This window comes from Macaca nemestrina, chromosome 2 (genome assembly GCF_043159975.1).
Source record: "Macaca nemestrina isolate mMacNem1 chromosome 2, mMacNem.hap1, whole genome shotgun sequence".
Classification (NCBI taxonomy): Eukaryota; Metazoa; Chordata; class Mammalia; order Primates; family Cercopithecidae; genus Macaca; species Macaca nemestrina.
The window spans coordinates 86,338,870-86,360,370 of record NC_092126.1 but is presented as its reverse complement, the minus strand read 5'-3'; the positions used below and the strand labels follow the sequence as shown (position 1 = coordinate 86,360,370).

Below are 21,501 nucleotides of genomic sequence, written 5' to 3'. Positions count from 1 at the left end.
CTGGGAGTAGCTATAGTTACTACTACTTGACAGGGTTACATTACTTGTCCTAGTGTCAACCTGTCCTGTTCATACTTATCCCCCTGCCCTTGCTCTTCCTTCTTTCATTTTCCAATTAGGGGAACTCAGAAAGAAGACTATAGAAGAGTCAAACCTTTTGGAGAAAAGAAAATGTGAGCACTTTTGTAAGAGGAAAAGGTAGATGTTTTTATATTCTTCTAAGACTAGGAGATGATGTAGTTTTTTTTTGTTTGTTTGTTTGGTTTGGTTTTATTGGAATAACTACTCCAAAGATCTTTGCCAAAAAAAAAAAAAAAAAAGAAAAGAAAGAAAGAAAGAAAGAAAGAAAGAAAGAAAGAAAGAAAGAAAGAAAGAAAGAAAGAAAGAAAGAAAGAAAGAAAAAGAAAAAATAGGAAGAAAAGGACTTGCTCCTTCACTCCTTCATTCCTGCAATGAGGACCAAAAAATTAGGACCACTGTTGATTAATCAGATTTTTCTACTTTTAAAAATTATAATTATGGTTACAATGACTCCAGATCCTTTTATTAGATTAATTTTGTTATTACTTAAATCTGATTTTTGCAACATTTTACAGGCTTTCATGAAAATTATGAGCTATGCTTAAATTGCTTTAATGTTATCATTTCATAGATACCAAATGAATAGGGTTACAGTAAACAAAGAATTAGGTCTTAACTTAAAAATTATTTTAAAAATAACTGTTCAATTCCCTAAAGTAACAAATGAAATGAACTGAAAAGCAATAATATTACAGTTTTAAATTGGTAGGATCTTCATTTTAACTTAAACCATGTTTGCATATAAGCAACCATCTGGATAAAATGTTTAAAATTCAAGAAATACATTAAAAAACTGAATCATTTTGTTGACACAAAGTGAAATACTTGGATATATAAAAGCATATGGACTAATGCATCATATCCTATCTTGATAGAAAAATACCAAAAAAAAAAAAAAATTAAAAGAACTTCTCAGGAGGACAGAGAAAATTTATTATCTGTAGGATGGGTCATCATGGTAAAGGGAGCTATCACATACAATTTGAGTTTTGATTTGAACAGGAGTCTCAGTAATTCCAATATTCACGTGAACTTGGGCAACTTATTTAACCCCAGTAAGCTATAGTTTTTCAACATTTAAAATAGACATAACGATAGAAACATTATGAGATCATTCTGGGGATTAGTTTGGAAAAAAGTGGCAATGTCCTTAGTGTGCCTCAAGAACTTATGTCCAGCTGGAACTTTCGGATGCGACAGTTACAGGTTGAATTGTGTCTCCCCAAAATTCTATATGTTAAAGTCCTAACCTGAGTACCTCAAAATGTGACCTTATTTAGAAATGAGATCATTTCAGATATAATTAGTTATGTTGAGGTCATTAGGTTGTGCCACAATCCAATATAATTTGTATCCTTCTAAAATATTGACCATTGGAACACAGACATATACACAGGCAGAAGGCCATGCGAAGAGACACAGGGAGAAGACGGCCATCGATAAGCCATGAAGAGAGGTCCAGAACTATTCTTCCTCACAGCCCTCAGAAAGAACCAACCATGCCCATATGCTGATCTCAGACTTGTTAGTCTCCAGAACTGCAAAACAACAACAACAGTTCTGTTGTTTAAGCCACCCAGTTTGTGGTACTTTGTTACAGCAATCCAGAAAACCAGTACAATGACCTTATTTGGAAATAGGTTTTGGAAATATAATGAAGATGAGGTCACACTGGATTAGAACAGGCCCTAAGGCTAGGGGCCAACATCTGTGTAAGAAGACTACAGAATGAGAGAAAATTTTTGCAATCTACTCATCTGACAAAGGACTAATATCCAGTACCTATAAAGAACTCAATCAAATTTACAAGAAAAAAACAAAGAATCCCATCAAAAAGTGGGCAAAGGATATGAACAGACACTTCTCAAAAGAAGACATTCATACAGCCAACAGACACATGAAAAAATGCTCATCATCACTCGCCATCAGAGAAATGCAAATCAAAACCACAATTAGATACCATCTCACACCAGTTAGAATGGCAATCATTAAAAAATCAGGAAAAAAACAGGTGCTGGAGAGGATGTGGAGAAATAGGAACACTTTTACACTACTGGTGGGACTGTAAACTAGTTCAACCATTGTGGAAAACAGTGTGGTGATTCCTCAAGGATCTAGAACTAGAAATACTATTTGACCCGGCCATCCCATTACTGGGTATATACCCAAAGGATTATAAGTCATGCTGCTATAAAGACACATGCACACATATGTTTATTGCGGCACTATTCACGATAGCAAAGACTTGGAATCAACCCAAATGTCCATCAGTGACAGACTGGATTAAGAAAATGTGGCATATATACACCATGGAATAATATGCAGACATAAAAAAGGATGAGTTTGTGTCCTTTGTAGGGACATGGATACAGCTGGAAACCATCATTCTCAGCAAACTATCGCAAGAACAGAAAACCAAACACCACATGTTCTCACTCATAGGTGGGAATTGAACAATGAGATCACTTGGACACAGGAAGGGGAATATCACACACTGAGTCCTATTGTGGGGAGGGGGTAGGGGGGAGGGATAGCATTAGGAGATATACCTAATGTAAATGACGAGTTAATGGGTGCAGCACACCAACATGGCGCATGTATACATATGCAACAAACTTGCACGTTGTGCACATGTACCCTAGAACTTAAAGTATAATAAAAAATAAAAAAATAAAAAAAAGAAGAAGAAGAAGAAGACCGCATGAAGACACGGGGATATAGGGAGGCACACAGGAATGAAAGCTATGTGACAACAGAGCTAGAGATTGGCGTGATGCAACTACAAGCCAAGGAACAGCAAGGACTATTGGCAACCTCCGGAAACTAGAAAAAAGCAGGGAGGTACTCCTGTAGAGCCTCCAGAAGAAGTCAAACCTTTCCACTCCTTGATTTTAAACTTCTTGACTCCAGATTTTGAGAGAATAGATTCCTGTTGTTTTAAATCACACAGTTTGTGGTAATTTGTTACAGCAGCCTAGGCAACTTATACAATATAAGAAGTGCTACATAAAGTGTTCTATCCAGTTACAAATGGCTGTGTGAAGATTTCTGATTAGAAATTATGCTTCTAAAACTTGTCCAGAGTTTGAGGTGATCAAACCCAGAATGATTCTGTGGAATGGTTACTAGCAAATGTCTATACTGGTGTGACGTTCTAATTCTGCCATGTCTTAAACTACATTAGCATGTACTGCCAGGGGAGGAAGAAAGAGAGGATTATTCATAGGAGAAATATTAAAGACCAGAATATTATCTACAAAATGTGTAATGGTAAGTAATATAGAACTCAACTAAACAAAACATTGCATTCTAATTATTATTAAGCTTATCGAATGCTATATATGTGAAAAGAATACATAAGGGAAGACATGACATATGGTAGGAGAAAGGATAGCAGTTTCTACCAAGAATTCATTTTCTAGCATAACTCTTTTTGCTGGTGGCATAAATCTTAAATGCTTTCAACTTCAACCCCAGTTTCTATAAGAAAAAAAATATTTATTCTTTGAAAAAATTGAATTGGACAGCTATAATGGTCTTTTAATCATCTGCTTCAGGAGACTCACTCTGCCTGTCAGTAAACAATGGAACAATTGATGTTGTTCTTTTAAAACTTTACAACACTTTATATCTACTTCATTTCAGAGTCCCAACTTACACTGTTTAGCTTTTAGAAGACATAACCACATCTGTCCACAGTTACTAATTCAAATATAAAGCCAAATCTCTGGTTCAATAGTTTTACGTTCATCTTCAAACTCTAAGTGAACTAGGCGTTACAAACATTTCAGTGTGTGGTGATTTTTCTACTAGCAAATTGGCCACCAATTTCATTTTCCATTTGTGATCTTAAATCCCATATAAACATGATTCTTACTGTTGCTTTGTGCTGTTTTTGTTGTTCTGTTTTAGTTCCTCCATTCTAAAACAGCCCCTTCAAAGGAAATAGTTGGCCAACAACAAATTATGAATCTTTGGGCAAGATAATTTAACTTCTTTGTTCCTCTATTTCTACATCTGGAAAGTGAGGGTGGGAACCTCACAAGGCTGTTGTGATATCAAATAAATTAATATGCCATGATGTCTAGATCATAGCAAGATCTCACTGATGTTAATTCTATCTTCATTTCCCTTAACATTACACATCAAACAATTGAAATAGAATCAGATAAGAGCAGAGAACTCCACTATACTTCTGCCCATGCACTCATACTCATGTACTGTGCATAGCAACATATTAATTTTTCTACCCATATTTCTTTAATTCAAAATCTCCAAATCCGACCTTTCTCACCTAATGAAGGATACTGTTCCAGAATTTCTACCATCTTTTGCCTATATTTAAGATTGCTCATTTCCTGCTGTATAAAAAAAAAATGCCTTTATTTCTTCTATCTTAACCTACAGTAACAAAAACAACCTCTATTTTCCTCACTCCTCATATTTTTTCTGAACTCTTTTTAAAAAGCAAAACTCTTTAAAATAATTATTTATGTTAAGCCACTCCAAATCTTCACCCATTCTCTCTTAGACACCCTCCAGTGTGTAAAACCCACACCACCCCACAAAAGTTAATTTGGCGCAGTTGATCACTATGTTCACTTGGAGACATTTTCTTGACTTAACTTCCAGGACAACACAAAAATCTTGGTTTACCTACCATCTCATACATAATTCTTTCTCAGTTTCCATTGCTTTCCATCTCTTCTTCCAGACCTCGTAATGTTGGAATGTTCCTATAAATTAAACCTTGGTGTCTTATTTCTTTCGTTATCTTCATTCACTTCCTTTTATTCTCTCTCAATCTCACGACTTGAAATCTTTACCTTCTATATTAGAGTGACTGCCAAATTTATATCTCTACATAAACCTTTATCTCTACCTTGATTCAAGATGTTGGTTCAAGAAACTGGCTTTTTGATGTCTTTACTTGCATGTCGAAGGGTCACCTCAAATTAAACATGTCCAAAACTAAACTTATTTTTGTACTCTGCTTCTCCCCAAACCCTTCTATGTTCTTCCTTTCCATCTTAATTAATGGCAAATCTATTCTTCCGGGTATTCAGATCAAAAATATAGTAATCTTCTTTGACTTCTCCTTTTCTTTCACAGCCCACAGCAAATTGATCAAGGAATGTGATCTTTAAAATATATGAAGAATCTATCACTTCCATGGTTACTACCCTGGTTTGAGCCTGGACCCTGACCAAGTCTTATCTGGAGCACCACCTCTTACTCTCCCCATTTCTCCATGCTCTCCTACAACCTACTCTCAATACATCCGCCAGAGTAACTTTTTTAAAATATCAAGTCAGATTATTCTGAATCTCATTGTCTCTCTCTCTCTTTTCCCCCTTTCCAGATCTGCTACATTCCTAATTGTTCCTTAAATATCTTTCTCTAGATAATCACCTTATCTCCATCAGATCCTTGCTCGAATGAGGTGGTCCTCATTTTATTTTTAACTATTTTCACTCTCCATACCAGCACTCTTAGTCTTTCACACTCTGTTTCAATTTCTCACCCTCTCACACCTTTTTAATTTAGTTTTTAATGTGTTCATCATTTACAAACTGTCTCTACACACTAGGTTACAAGCTTCACACAAGCAGGCAAGGTTTTTGTCTTCTTTTATTTACTCTACACCTAGAGCGATAGCCAGCACAGAGTAAGTACTCAGTAAATATTTGTCAAATGAATAAGTAAATGAGTGAGAAATGTATAAGCAAGAAGTAAGAACATTCTGGAATATAATCCCCTTTTAAACTCTTAAATACCTTGACAGTACTAGGAGTCATTGTTATACACATTAAATTAGGAAAAAATCAGTCCCTATGTTAGACAACCAAACAAACCAAAAATTTATGGAAAAGGCTCTTGAAAGAATTCAATATTATCTCAGGTAAAGACTATGAACCAGAGCATGTAAAAGTAAAACACTTTTGAAAATCACAAACAAAATGCTCAAAGAGTAAATGATTGTACTAGAGTCATCTACAAAGATTTTAATCTTCTGCACAATACCAATTGGGGTAAATAAAAAAGCAAGTTAAGTCTCACAAGTGCAGGAATGAAAATTAGTTCTATATCCTTCTTAGGAGAGCCATGCAAATAATAATAAAAGTGCTGGAGAAACACAAGACTACACAACTCTAGAGAATCCATGAGCCAGACAATGTGTTTGTGAATCCTCTCTAGGTCCCTTTTTTCTCCTTCTTATGTTTACTGCCTAATATTTGACCACTTTCTTGTTTGTTAGAAACTCTCACAGGAGAGCAACCTAAAGAAACAGAGGGAAATTTACGCAAATTAAAGCAACTCCTTAATAGCAGCCAGGAAGAATACGTGGGGATCTTAGTCTGGACAGTAAGAAGCATGTGGTATTATTAGATTGGCACAAAAGTAATTGAGGTTTAAAGTATTCACTAAATGATTACTGAATATATTTTTGGAAATTGGCTGCTAACATTAGCTTGATTCAATTCAATTAAGGTGAGCGTTAAGTCTGTCTAAAATATGGTCAACGGATAGGATAAAAAGAACTCATGACATATTTGAATGCGTAAAACAAAGAAGGAAAAAAGAGAAAGAGGAAGGATGGATAGATACAAGTCTCTGCTATGGAAATCATCACAGAAGGTAATTTAACATAACAGAAATCTATCTAACGTAAAAGAGAATTAAGGTCAAACCTCCCTCTGCCACTAACTAGCAGTCAGTGGTAAGGTTGGAATACCTAACTTTTCAGAGTCTACCTTCTTACTTGTAAAATAGAGATCAAAAATTTAAAATTTAAAAACAGAGAGTAATATACTTTCCTCCTAATGTTGTTATGATGATTAAATGGATACATTATGCAAAACACCTAATATATAAAACCAGGTATCTGTTCTCCACAACCAAATTCCAGTGTCTATCATGTTATCTGCCTGTTTGTTCAAGTGTTGACAATCATCTCATTTATGAATTCATTTTTCTTTTCCATTTTGTAAGGATAAAACTCTGAAGAACTATCTAGAGGGTAATTAACATATGGCTAAAACTATCATGGGAAATATTAAAAAACAGATTAAAAAGTACAACTGGGACCTGTTTTAAAATGAGAGGCAGCCTATTGATAAAAATGAGCTTTTTCTTAAATTGCAGGAAAATATTGTACATGCTCTATTTAAAAATTATAGAACAACATCTCTTGGAGGAGGGATAAGATTTCTTTCCTTTTATACACACCAAAGTACAGAAAATGCTTTGCTCTTTGTAAAGTTGTTTGATTATAAGTTCTATGGGAAGAGCGTTCTTTGTTTCATTTATTACTGGCTGACTTGAATAGTATGTGGCTTGTAATTGGCAATTAGGAAATAGTTTTGCATGAATACAGTATGCACAGATTATAGAGTACTTGGCTCAGGGATGGGGGTCCATCTGTCTCTGCAGGTGATCCATACACACATAAAAGAATAAATAATAACAAGACAGGATTTGAATGGCATCTAGATAAAAGGCAAAGCAGCTATTCTCACAGTTCCTGAACCATCATTCATAAAGTCCTGGCTAAGCAACTATTCTCACAGTTCCTAAACCATCATTTATATACTCCTGGCATTCTACTGAAAATCTCACAGTCCATATGCAGTATATATTAGTACATATATAAACAGATATAAAGTGACTAATAATTTATTGACTCCCAAAAATATGGTATCTTGAAATAACCAAAATACCCCCTTCATGGTAGAAAAATAATAAAAAACAAAGTAAAAGTTTGGAAAAATGATTTCTACCCCTCTACTTAACAGCTAAATTCTAAACCTTAGTTTTTGTTTATTTTAAAAGTACTGTTTATATAATAAAATTACATCAAAAATTTTTTGTTATTTAGACTTTAGGATAATGTACAAACAGCTAATAAATGACCACAATGTATTTAATAATAATAATAGGATATATTAAATTTCCAAGCCAAAATGATTTTTAGAATGCATAGTTAATAGTATGAATAAGCATAATATATTTAAACTGTAAACCATACAGGCTCAAGTGGGCATTGATAGATGTTGTCCTCATTCTAATTATTAATTAGTTCAGAGTTTGTGAAGGTAAATAGCATTGCCTACATGTCTCTTTGCCAACTCTCTTACTAGAGCAAATGAAACCAACAATACAAAGAACAATGAAAAATAATTTTCTAATAAATCTTTTATCCTCTAAAGTTGTTTGAGAAGAAAGGTCACTTTCTCACTCACTAGCTTACCTTTTGGTGCTCTTATCTTTTTCTTCATCATACATATTTTTATGTATTATGCTCTATTTATGCATTCTTCAATAGCATCTTTATTTATGACTTTGTGAATCAACATCTTTGTAATAGGAGGTGAAAGTCACTTAGCTAATTACACATGCTTGATAAGCTGCATAATAATAACTACTGCAGTATTGTACATTAGTTGAAGGTATGTAAATTACTGCAGTTATTTTCATTTGCAGAAAAAAAGACTTTTTTTAGTTGTTTAAAACACCCTTGTTGCCTCCACATCCATCTTCTTAAGTATACTGTGCTTTTAACCCAATTCATAATATCAATAAAGAATGAAGGTTAAATCCCACTCTACCAGTATTACCCAAGAAATAAGAGCAAAGACAAAACAAACAAACAAAAAATCCTCAATGTAATGCAAATACTTCTGAACTGAGTTACGAATTTTGTTATTTATAAAGTGTCTTCCACATAAATGCAATCCCATTAAAACAGAACAGTTTAGACATTCCCTGCCCCACAAGGATGCTATAATGAAATCTGATTTGGTCTAGTCAGGAGATTAGAAGTGCATAGAGAGATAGAATGTGCAGCATTAGAATATTAATGACTTCTGTATGAAGATTGGAAATTCTACAAAGTTATGAATAAGGTCAAAATAACACTTAGATGATTTACTGCCATAGAAAATCATACTCTCCTATGAGTGATTTACTGAATGTTATATAAAAGCGGAGTGTGGACAAGCTACATTCAGATGCAAGCTTGCAGCTGTCAGTGTCTACATTTGCTCAATCTGGCTAGAGGATGATTTGAAGGTTGATTTAATTGTAGCTTCTGAATCATGCACTTCTCTATGTTTTAAATTGTTTAACGTAAATATAAAAATGTTAAAGTAATTTTAAGACTGTAAATATTTAGTATCAAGTCTGCAAAATCTCATTCTCCTCTGGAAAAGTGACTGAAAATGAAAAGACTAAGAAAAAAACACTATTACCTTGATAACAATAATTGCTCAATAATTATGGAAAATTTACCCTTAGGATGAGAAAGTCCATAGAGTGTTCGGAAGGAATGCTGAGAATAAATGAAAAACTAGATTTGTGATCGAGTGATCAAATTTTAAGAGGAGCACAAATATGTATCTGTAGAAAAGAGTTCAGAGATCAAAGATCAAAGTTACCAGTTAGTAAGACAGCATTGTTTGGGCTCCTTGCAGGTATCATAATAGCCTAAATAAATATTCCACTACACACAAACTCAAAGCAGAGATTCAACTCTTACCGATGCTACCAGCACCAGAACACAAGACACAACCAATGAACCAATGTAATCTACTCAGCTAGAGCGCTCCTTAACCACCTTTCTATTTTGACAGACTTCATCAGATTTCAAATATCACCTAATCATTTACTTCCCAGCATCAGCAAATCATCCTTAAGGAGAATATCTTGTTCTTCCTCTGCAAGCCTTTTCCCCCATTTTTAATTTCCACTTTTATACATACCTCCTTTTCTACATATTTTCTTGCCGGGCTTTCTGGCACATTCCTTGGATATTCTTTTTACTGAAAAATGAATAGAAGACTAGAAAATAACATGGCGCTCCATCACAGACCGCCGGAACATGCAACACCACTATCTAACTCAATACGCTCCTGCATTTACTGAGTGCGAAAGATCCCCAATTCGTTGAGCCTGCACATGCAATGAGGAAATGTTGATGCATCTTCTCAGAAGTCATTTGGTAGGAAATGGAAATTAGAAACCCATTTCTACCTAAATATACGTGCTGTGGAGGAAAGAAAATGAGTAAGCACAGGAAAAAAATAAGTACAGATACACTGACACACATAAACAAAAAGAGCACCATGCACGCATGTAAAATATGTCTACATGCCAACAGGAAAAGCCATGCATACTACCAGTACACATGAATTAATATTGTTAGAACTTAGAATAGAAAAAAATATAAAACTATATCTCCCTGTTTTTCCTGCAATAAACTCACCATCCTCAGTTGGGACATATATATTTAGATATAGGCAGTCTTCACTCTGGTCTTGTACATATGATGAAACCACATCCAAGTTATTAGTAAACCACACAGGAAGCATGACTTCTGGCAGTCTGCCATCAATGATATTCTGAGGACACACAGGAGCAAATTGAGTGGCATTTCTGATATCTGACCAGGGAGATGGTGGTTCTGGAGGCTGAAAACGACGTTCCCCTGTTGGTGGGGCTGCATATGGAACCCCAAGAAATTGAATAACAGGCCCCAAAATTTCATTATTGAGTTCCTTCTTAATCCCTCTTATCTTTCCAAAGTTGGTAGTCACCAGTGGGTCCACATCATCCAATTTTTGTGATAGCACATGACCAGCCTGAAGCAAACATCCCAACATACAAAGAGTCAATGGGGCACCCAGTCCCCTGTGTACCACGCATGCCATCACTGCTCTCCAAACATAATTTTGCCACATGCATCTGGGCAGTGCCATGGTCCCACATTAGGTGTCTAGTTGTCTGGTTACAGTGAGGCAAACGTATTTATATCCACTTGAGAAAGACTGTATAATGGTAGAATATACCTCCGATTTCTTAAAGGGGAGCTTGTCGAGAAAAGTTCTGAAAGATCTTCAGACAGCAGGTATCTCCCATTGATTTCACATGTATTGGAGCAGCATCTTCAATCATCACTCTTTATCAGACCATATCCTATTCAACATTCTGTTTTCCATATTAGCAATGTGGCAAGAGTGGGCATTGACTGTAGTTTTCTCTCTTATAAATCAAATCCAGTTAGCTGCGGGTCTATATCCTAGAAAAAATGAAAATAAATCATGAGTTGGAACAAGCTAACATAGACAGTGTGATAACTAGATGTTTTACAATCTACAGAAATACATTAATAATGACTAGCATCAGGGAAGTTAAATGTTACCATAGGAAAATCATGGATTGAAGTGAGATGACAATTATAAGATTATTGAGAAATGTGTCTGCTGACGTCATATACATTTACGTGGAAGCAGGCCTTGTTAAAATACACAGTTTTAGAAACATGTCACAGTAAAGTATTTAAAAATACTGAATGTTAGTGTGAAATTTATACTTTATTAATAGTCTTCAATCACTTCAAGCTATAGAAGATTAATTTATTTCAATTTTAAAACCCAATAGCAGAAAATATTTTAAGAAACTGGCAGTAAACTAGCAGAACAGATACAAACTCTGTAAGAATGACTGTATGCATTGGAAAACACACAAAAAGGTGGTTCCCAACCCTATGCTTATTTAAAAAAGGAAGATAATATCAGGACAAGAAAACTAATATGAGTTCAGCTATGATTATTCAGATGAAACTACCTCACTTCCTTGCTGTATCTCAAAAATCTTCATAAAATTTTGCTTATAAGTTTCCTATTTGAAATTAAGATTCAATAATTTAAAAGAGAAAATGGCATTGGATACAATTTGTAAAAAAGATAGAAGTTTACATCTTTTTTTGCAGACAAGTTATTTTACCATCTTGCTATATATTATAGATATTAATAAATTTGCAATGCAAAAATTAATTTATGAGTCAAAGTCAATATATTTTAAATTACAATTTTTTTCTCACTGTCCGTTAGAGATCAAAGGAAGATTACAAAAAGAGAGTGTGGTGATTAAAAAAAACAATCGTCCCTAATCATGGCATCTTGCATATTAACACTAATCAAACATCTATCACTGTTTACAAAGTTCAACTTAAAATGCATCAGAATAAAATGTAACATTCGGTGCAATGCAGTCCTCGGAGTAACCTGGCGTTAACTGTTAAATAACGTACAGCTCAAAAAATGTGTCTTTTCTTGTTCAAGCAACCTTTTGAAGTGCTTACTTTGAAAATAAAGTGCTGATTTGTACTAGAGATGGTTCTATCCTGTATATTATGGGAAGATTCCTAAAGAAGTGTTGGTCTGGCAGTGAGACTGCCCTGACTTTCTGTTGTTTAAAAGGAGATTGTAAAAACTATATAGGGCAGCAGGAGATTTGGTTCTGGCCTAGTGTGTCTTTATCTCTGAACAATCCATCACAGAAGGCTATAAGGAGATAAATGTTTGTCTTTGAAAATACTTTAGTCTGGGTTAATTCACATACCTTTGCTGTGAAAGCACATTAACATACAAAAGACAGGCTTAGACCAATCCAATTCCTGTTCCAGAACTCTGGCATTTATCGAAGATTCAGCTACACAAACACATTTTTGTAAAGTGTATATCATGCTTATTCTTGTGCAGCATCATAGTGGGCCACAGCATGAACGAATCTTTGCAAGTTCCTTTTGGTGTTACAAATGCACTATTTGGACACCTAACCTAGAGAACCTGTGGTGAGGTCTTAAAAGTCTCCATCATTATTTTTTATTCAACCTAATTTTCAATTACTCTACAGCAGTTTCCAAAAATTTTTCTTCGCACAACTGACATCAAATACTTGTTTTGTTATTAATAAAATAACACTCCTTTTTTTGTACTTAGAGATCCCTAACTGTGTTAAGGATAAAGAAGCTCCTGTTTCCCACTGATGTGCTGCTTTAATGCAAATTGCAGAGGATTGGAATTCTGCATGCCATGATGGATTTTCAAATTTGAATGATGTTTAGCTCCTGAGGTTACAAAAATACCCCCTTTTACATGTTGTATGTACGGAGAACTATAGTATTGACCCCCCAAAATTTTCAGAAATTGCTACTATAATAACAGCAGTCATCCAGGTCAAATGTAAAAATATGGCTTATTTAAAGTACTAAAATTTAAAATACATATATATACCTAAATAGAAAGTCTCAAATTTGCTGACAATTTTGCCCCTATTTATTGATGCTTCCTTAGTGTATACAAAATCCTCAGTTTTCATGCATTTATGTCTCATTGACAACAACCCTATGAAGTAGATTCACAGTTATCACCTTCTTACTCATGAGGAACTCAGACTTGAAGAGGTGAATTTCACCTTGGCTAGAGTCTCTTAGCTAATTGTTAGCAAATCCAGGCACCCACTGCTATCTGATTTAAAGGTCATCCTTATGATCACCATACATGATAGAGTCTCTCAATTCAAAATGATCACTTTTTAAGAAATTGATCCTAGTGTATTTAAAATTGAATTGTAAAACTATTTTATGTTTCTTCAGAAGATGAAGTCTCAGTAAATATTCTGACAATTTCACAGGACAGAGAAATAAAAAATGGTCTACCCTATTCTTATGGGAAGTTAATATTTCATTTTGCTATATATTTTTATACATATTTTACTAGCTTTACCCTATATTGAATGTGGTGATAGGTTTCTCTTATGTCATTACACAAAATCATGTTAAAACAATGATTTGTGTAATAATTTGTTTAATAATATTTATTCGGAACCAAAAAACCCCCAAACTATGACAACCTAATTGTCCAGCAATAGATATTGATAAATTAATTATGATGTATTCACAAATTCAAATTATATACATTAGTGAAAATAAAGGGCCTAAACCCAAAATATCAACATATATAAATCTCAAAATTTTTGACAAAACAAGTGACAGAAAATTAGGTACAGTAAATACTATCTAAAGAAAACTTAAATTATGTAAAAGAATATTATATATTATTCTCAAATACATAAATACATAGTAAAAGGATAGCTGTCATCTCTAAGTAAAAAGGAAAAAGAGTAAGGCTTATTCTAGCAACTAATAAATTAATTGGGCCAATTATTTAATTGACATCTAAGACAGATAACCTGTGGTAAGGCCCTAAAAGGCCAGCAATGAACTACAGCAAGTTTGACAAAACCTTAGTATTTGAATTCTCTGTATTCTTTTGTATGTTTAAAATATTTCAGAATACACTAAAATAATAAGGCCAGAAAACTCTTACTCAGTAGACCAAATCATGTATTACCCGTAGATTAGCCTATCAATCCACATGCGACTAGCTTCGTCTGACTTAGAAGTTAATGGGGATACTAACTCATAAATTTCCTCATTATTCCTCTTTTTGACTTAAAGCATGTATAGTCCCACTAAAAGAATAAAATCAAAATAAATAATATCTAAAAGGGCATCATAAATGGTAATACATTTTCTCCCTTACATTAATTCATCAAAAGCTGGTCCCTCAACTAGTTTGTTTCTGAGAAACTCAGAAAAAGGAGTAGGGAGAACTGTATGGGATGTTAGATAATATTTTGGGTGGCCACCTTCATCCAATCTTTCATTCACTCAGGAAACATTAGATATTTACAATGTGTAAGCTACTGCACTGAATGTTAAGGAGAATTGAAAGACATGCACAGTCTACTCATTATTCCCAAGTAGCTTACGCCATTGTAAAGGAATAAGTAATCTAAAAAAATTACTCTAATGCTAGATGAAATGTTACATGTGTTCAATAAATACAAGATGAATATGGGAGCGGGACCTAGCAGGAAATATCAAACTTCTAACTTTTTTTATTTCTACCTTGCTTTGTTTTATTGTTTGCATTTATTTGTTTTCTTGTTGAATTCAACTCCTCCCTGTTAAGTTTCTTACTTGGGGCAAGATTTTGCATGTGTGTTTTAAAAAATAACTTTATGTTTCCCATAAAATCTATATGAAAATTTGTTACATAGTGCAAGCGTGGTTAAATCTCAGTTGGTCTGGATTGACAGCATGCTTACTGTTAGAGCTCCCTGGCTTGATGGTGACCCTTAACCAACGTTATACAATATACAGTGGATCCTTGTTATTCATGGTAGTTATGTTCTATAAAGTCATCATGAACACTAGATTAGGGAACACAGACCTTTTGCTTTTAAAAACATACACATGTATATGTGTGTGTATATATATGTGTGTGTGTGTGTACACACATGTACATAGATATACCCACATATATAGATATATAAATCTCACATAGATAATAGGTTATAATCCATAATGCTTGTAACTAGTAGATTCTGTTTTATGTTATGAAAGAAAAACTGAGGTTCTAAAGCATTAAGTGCCTGAGTCCGCCTCACTCACAGGTGCTAGAGTTGGGATTAAAATGCCCCCAAATTGGTCCCAAAGATGAAGCATCTTGCACTGCACTGCACAGCCTCTGCCACTGCACAGTGTCCATCCTGTGTCCATAAAGTTGAAAGAAGAAGGCAGAGAGATGCCTTGTTTGACTTCAGCTGGCAAGATGCTCATAGGGTGACTCAAAGTTTTGCTGCTTTGCTCATGTCTGTGGAATGACTGTAAACGTGCTGTAAGTGTTGATTTTAGGATTACAAATACATTTTAGTGAATAGACAAGTTTGCAAATACAGAAACCAGGAATAATGAAGATCAACTCTACTAACTAAAGACAAATAATGTTTTGCACTTATAGATCTGTGAGTTGTTTGAGTCAGGCCACACTAGCTTGTCAACTATATATGCTAATAATAAATGGATATAAAAATGAACTTAGTAATACCAATATAACAAATAATGCAATTTAATAATATCTGGTTTCAGCAGAGTGTGGTAAAATTTGATAACCAAAACTAGCCATATACCTGAAATATATCTACGTGATCAGTTCACTGTAAGAGAACCTGACCACTGACAGATACTGGGTTTCCTGTAGCAAAATGTTTCATATACACACTAGTGGTGGTTAAAGACCTGGAGACAAAAGGATATTCTTTGTGACCCAGGAGTGGGAGAAAAAAAAATCCAGAGTCTGAGATTGTTTAAATTCAATTTAACGCATATCCTTATTCTGCTGTTGCCATACTGTATTCTTTGCCTGTAATAAAGCTGTCCAATGAGTATAAACTGTTTGACACCTTTCAGCAAATGAATACTTAGAGTAACTAATGTGTAATTAACTCACATAGTAAGTACTTAAAATGGGATGAATATACAAATGAACACAATTTTACAAAATGATATTAGGCTTCAAAAGAAGAGACAAGTCTACCTCCAGCTAGCGAATTAGAAACGAGTTCATGAATCAAGGGAAATTTGAGATGGACTTAAAAGAATGAATACGATTTGGATAAACACTGATGGTCACAGAAGGGATCCCACAGTGGAAAGAATGTTCAGTAGACACTGTGCTGCTCACACTTCCTGAGAGCACCTTCACATTTTAATGACTGGTTTCTGCCAGTATACAAAGGCCTGGCCTCCTTTTCTCAATACAGAATAATCAGAGGGGCTACTTCAGCCCCAAAGCTCCCCATGAAAATGAGGAGAGGGAGGAGTTGGTTGAGATTCTCTTACTCCCTTACAGGAATTGTTCCCAATGGCACATCCCAGGAAACTTCTTGTAGACAAACCTTCATCTCAAAGTCTTAATTTTTCCTTTGGAAGCCTGACTTATGAGAGAAAGAAAAGTCAAGCTTTTTTTTGAGGCAGGCACAGTCTAGTTTGCCCAGAACGCAGAGTAAATGAGGATGAGCATTGGATAAGATTGAGATGGCAGGCTACAGCCAAATCAAGCAAGCCCTTCATTAAGAGGCTAAAGGGTTTGGATTTTATTCTCTAGATGATGAAAAGCCATTACACATTCCTAGCAGAAGGAAAGTATTATCAAATTCATTCACAAGAAAATTAAACCGGCAGCATTTTGGGACAGAGATCTCTAAAGCAGTGTGTTCACACCCCACCACAAGATGACTAGATAAGTGAACTAAATGGTTGAATTTCTATTTGCCATTTTTTATATAAAACAAAAAGAGAAAGCAATTAAAGTTTGCTAATATGAATATATGACCTAACACTAGTGTCATCACATGGCTATTGATGCACGTAGCACTTACAGTGTTCTTGGGAAGGTAGATTGGTCTGTAGTGCAGCTGGTTAACCACCAGCAGCACTTTGTTATTGTCCATTGTTCAGTTTCAATGTGCAGTGATGCATTAAAGTTTACATCATTGGATAAATAGATTTACACATTTGTGTCAAGTTGTAATTAAAGTAACCCTTAAAAACAAACTACTGGATTAAGTTTTTATCAAATATCAAGGAAAGGGAGTACTAGAAATACAATCATAAATAAAGAACTGTAAAAAGGCAAAATGAAATTTCTACTTTTAGGACAAGCTCTTCTTCAGCTATATCACAAGATTAAAAATAATGGCCATCTAATCAGATATAATAACAAATCAGAAAAATGTTTGAAAACCTCAAGAAGATAACTTGAAGTGTGAATGAATGCCCATTTTATTCGTTGTGAACTGTGTCCTAAAAAATCTCTGTGCCTTAAGATATTAGTGAATAATGCAACGAAGTCATCAGTATTTATAAGACATTTTAAAACACTGTTAATTTTATCTTTCTTATCTTCTTAGTGCCTATTTTTGTGTATATTTCATGATCTGGTGATAGAAATATTTATCAAATATATATATGTATATTCATACATAAATTTTATTAAATATATATGTATATTCCTACATACATTTTTGATAACCAAACCATATTTTTTACTAAAAAATAACATATATGTATATATGTATACATTTTTCACCTTTAGCAAAAATATGGTTTGGTTATGAAACGCACAGACTAGATACAAAGGTGTGGGAATCGTTACCTTTGTGAATGAACTGGTGCAAAAGAAACCTGAGAGAGTCTTAATTCCAGGTTCAGTTTGAAATATCAGCTGTTTTCATCCACAATTACGTGAAAATGGCAACAAAAACAACTACTATTGTAGGTCACCTTCTACTTGCCAATCACTGTCCAAAACACTTTACATAGTTCATATTACTTAGCCTTCACAACAGATTTATAAGCCAAGCCCTCTTATTTGAGGTGAGAAAAAGAAGGGTGAAAGTGGTCAGATAACTCTCTGAAGGCCACAATGCCAGGAAAAGGCAGATCCAAGAAACAAATCCAAGACTGCCTAACTCCAAAGAACATGTCCTGAACCTTTGTGACACAGGAGTTTGTGCGCTGCACCTCAGTGAGACCAATTCAATAAAGTCCTATGCTCAGGTTGAGGAACTGAGGAAGGTGAAACACATAGAATATCAACAGAAGCAAAATAAAAAGGCTGCTCATCCGCTTGCTGGGATTAGTTAATAGTCATAATTTGCAGCAGCCCCAAAGAGTGTGGTATTGAAACTTTTTTCCAGGAACGTTCCACAGCCTGGGGCAGAGAGTAAATGATAGAAGTCAGGGTTGGGGATAAGGAAGGAAAAAATGGTAGAACAGCAAAGAGCAAAGGTTACAAGAAATGGTAATCCTAATGTAGAACAGATCAACTAAATCTAAAACAGAGTTAAGCAGTACTAGAAGGACACAAAGGGGAAAAATATAAGACAATTAAAACCAAGGCCAAAAAGGGTTTACTCTGAGATGAGAATATCAAAGTTCAAGATCTTGATCATGGAGAAGTTCCAAGGGATGCCAGGACCCATGTCATGGCCATATTAACATAAGGCTATTGAGAACTAAAGTGATGACAAGTTTATTCTGCCATGAGCATCATTTAATAATAACTGGATTAATGACAAGCACCAAATGAGTAAGTACTGGGGCTAAACATTGAGCTAACTGCATCATCTCCTTTATTGTCTCTAAGTACCATGAGGTACAGATCATTATCATCTTCTTGTAACAGATAATTAAATTGAAGTCAGAAACACAAAGCCACAGTAACATCCTTCAATAAAACAAGAGCACATTTTATGGATGCAGCAAGCTTCAAGAAATAGAAAGTGACACGGCAGAAGAATTAACACTCTCTAAAGACAAACGCTGCCTCCTTCTTAATTTTGCCCAGAACCTCCTTCTGGGAGAAATTGTGGGCAGCCCTCAATAGTTTTCCAGAGTTGCATGAAATTTCCCATTTCTCTGCAGAGTATACAAATGGTTCTATTTGTTCCCTTTCCCCTTGGGCTACTTCCACACTAAATGTACCTCTCCAATAACAATAAAAAAAAAGAGAGAGAAAATAGAATGTGAATGAGAAAAGGCCAACTAAAACTTAAATTAATTGGAGAAAAAATTTTACCAATAAAATACTTTTTCTTTAAATAACAAGGAGTGAAACATGAGCACATGGTAAAAGTTATACCTGGTAGCAAACTAATTTTGCAAATAAACAATACTAATGTAAGGTAACACACATGATACAGTTTGGCTCTGTGTACCCACCCAAATCTCATATTGAATTGAACTCCCATAATTCCCACTTGTTGTGGGACAGACCCAGTGGGAGATAATTTGAATCATGGGGGTGGTTTCCCACATACTGTTCTCATGGTAGTGAATAAGTCTTATGAGATCTGATGGTCTTATCAGGAGTTTCTGCTTTTGCATCTTCCTCATTTTCTCCTGCCACCACCATGTAAGAAGTGCCTTTCACCTCCTGCAACGGTTCTGAGGATTCCCCAGCCATGTGGAACTGTAAGTCCAATTAAACCCCTTTCTCTTCCCAGTCTCTGATATGTCTTTATCAGCAGCATGAAAATGAACTAACAAAATAAAATGGTACCAGTAGGGTGGGGGCACTGCTGAAAAGATACCCAAAAATGTGGAAGCAGCTTTGGAACTAGGTAACAGGCAGAGGTTGAAACAGTTTGGAGGGCTCAGAAGAAGACAGAAAAATGTTGGAAAGTTTGGAACTTCCTAGAGACTTGTTGAATGATTTTGACAAAAATACTGATAATGATATGGACCATAAAATCTAGTCTGAGGTGGTCTCAGATGGAGATGAGAAACTTGTTGGGAACTGGAGAAAAGTTGACTCTTCTTATGTTTGAGCAAAGATACTGGTGGCATTTTGTTTCTGCCCTGGAGATTTGTGGAACTTTGAACTTGAGAGAGATGATTTAGGGTATCAGACAGAAGAAATTTCTAAGCAGCAAAGCATTCAAGAGGTGACTTGGGTGCTGTTAAAGGCATTCCATTTTTTAAGAGAAGCAGAGCATAAAGGTTCAGAAAATTTGCAGTCTGACAATGCCATAGAAAAGAAAAACCCATTTTCTGAGGAGAAATTCAAGCCAGCTGCAGAAATTTGCATAAGTAACAAGGAGCCAAATGTTAATCCCCAGGACAATGGTTAAAATGTCTCCAGGGCATGTCTAAGGTCGCGGTCTTCACAGCAGCCCCTCCCATCACAGGCTTGGAGGCCTAGGAGGAAAATACGGTTTTGTGGGCCAGGCTCAGGGTCCCTGTGCTGTGTGCAATCTACAGACTTGGTTCTCTGTGTCCCAGCTACTCTAGCCATGACTAAAAGAGGCCAAGTTACAGTTCAGCCCATGGCTTCAGAAGGTGCAAGCCCCAAGCCTTGGCAGTTTCCACATGGTGTTGAGCCTGTGGTTGCACAGAAGTGAATAATTAAGGTTTGGGAACCTCCACCTAGATTTCAGAAGATGCATGGAAATGCCTGGATGCCCAGGCAGAAGTTTGCTGGAGCAGCAGGGAGCTCATGGAGAACCTCTGCTAGGGCAGTGTGGAAGGAAAATGTGGGATCAGAGCCCCCACACAAAGTCCCTATTGGGGCAACATCTAGTGGATCTGTGAGAAGAGGGCCACCTTCCTCCAGACCCCAGAATGGTAGATCCACCAACAGCTTACACCATTCACCTGAAAAAGCCACAGACACTTAATGCCAGTCCATGAAAGCAGCTGGGAGGGAGGTTGGACCCCGCAAAGCCACAGGGGTGGAGCTGCCCAAGACCATGGGAACCCACCCCTTGCATCAGCGTGACCTGGATGTGAGACCTGGAGTCAAAGGACATTATTTTGGAGGTTTAAGATTTGACTGCCCTGCTGGATTTTGGAATTGTGTGGGGCCTGTAGCCCCTTTGTTTTGGCCAGTTTCTCTCATTTGGAATCGCTGTATCTACTCATTACCTGTGCCCACTTTGAATCTAGGAAGTAACTGGCTTGCTTTTGATTTTACGGATTCAGCTGGAAGGGGCTTGCCTTTTCTCAGATGAGACTTTGGACTATGGACTTTTGGGTTAATTATGGAATGAATTGAGACTTTTGGGGACTGTTGGGAAGGCATGATTGGTTTTGAAATGTGAGGACATGAGATTTGGAGGGGCCAGGGGCAGAATGATATGGGCTCTATGTCCCCACCCAACTCTCATCTTGAATTGTACTCCCATAATTCCTATGTGTTGTGGGGGGACCCAGTGGGAGATAATTTG

At 35.6% G+C, this 21,501-nt stretch overlaps 1 protein-coding gene across 16 annotated transcripts in view; it reads right to left on the bottom strand.

Annotated features, from left to right (window-relative positions):
- Positions 1–21,501, bottom strand: part of LOC105490003 (neuroligin 1) — a 926,407-nt gene that overhangs the window by 696,163 nt on the left and 208,743 nt on the right. For 12 of the 16 annotated variants that reach the window (XM_011755195.3, XM_071091253.1, XM_011755197.3 and 9 more), the window contains 2 exons: positions 10,346–11,158; positions 9,843–9,902 (listed from right to left, as the gene is read on the bottom strand). In XM_011755195.3, coding sequence (XP_011753497.1) covers positions 9,843–9,902; positions 10,346–10,838 — 553 coding nt within the window. In that variant the 5' untranslated portion in view covers positions 10,839–11,158. The remainder of the gene's footprint in view (positions 1–9,842; positions 9,903–10,345; positions 11,159–21,501) is intronic. The other 4 variants (XM_071091257.1, XM_071091258.1, XM_071091259.1 and 1 more) reach the window with 1 other exon arrangement.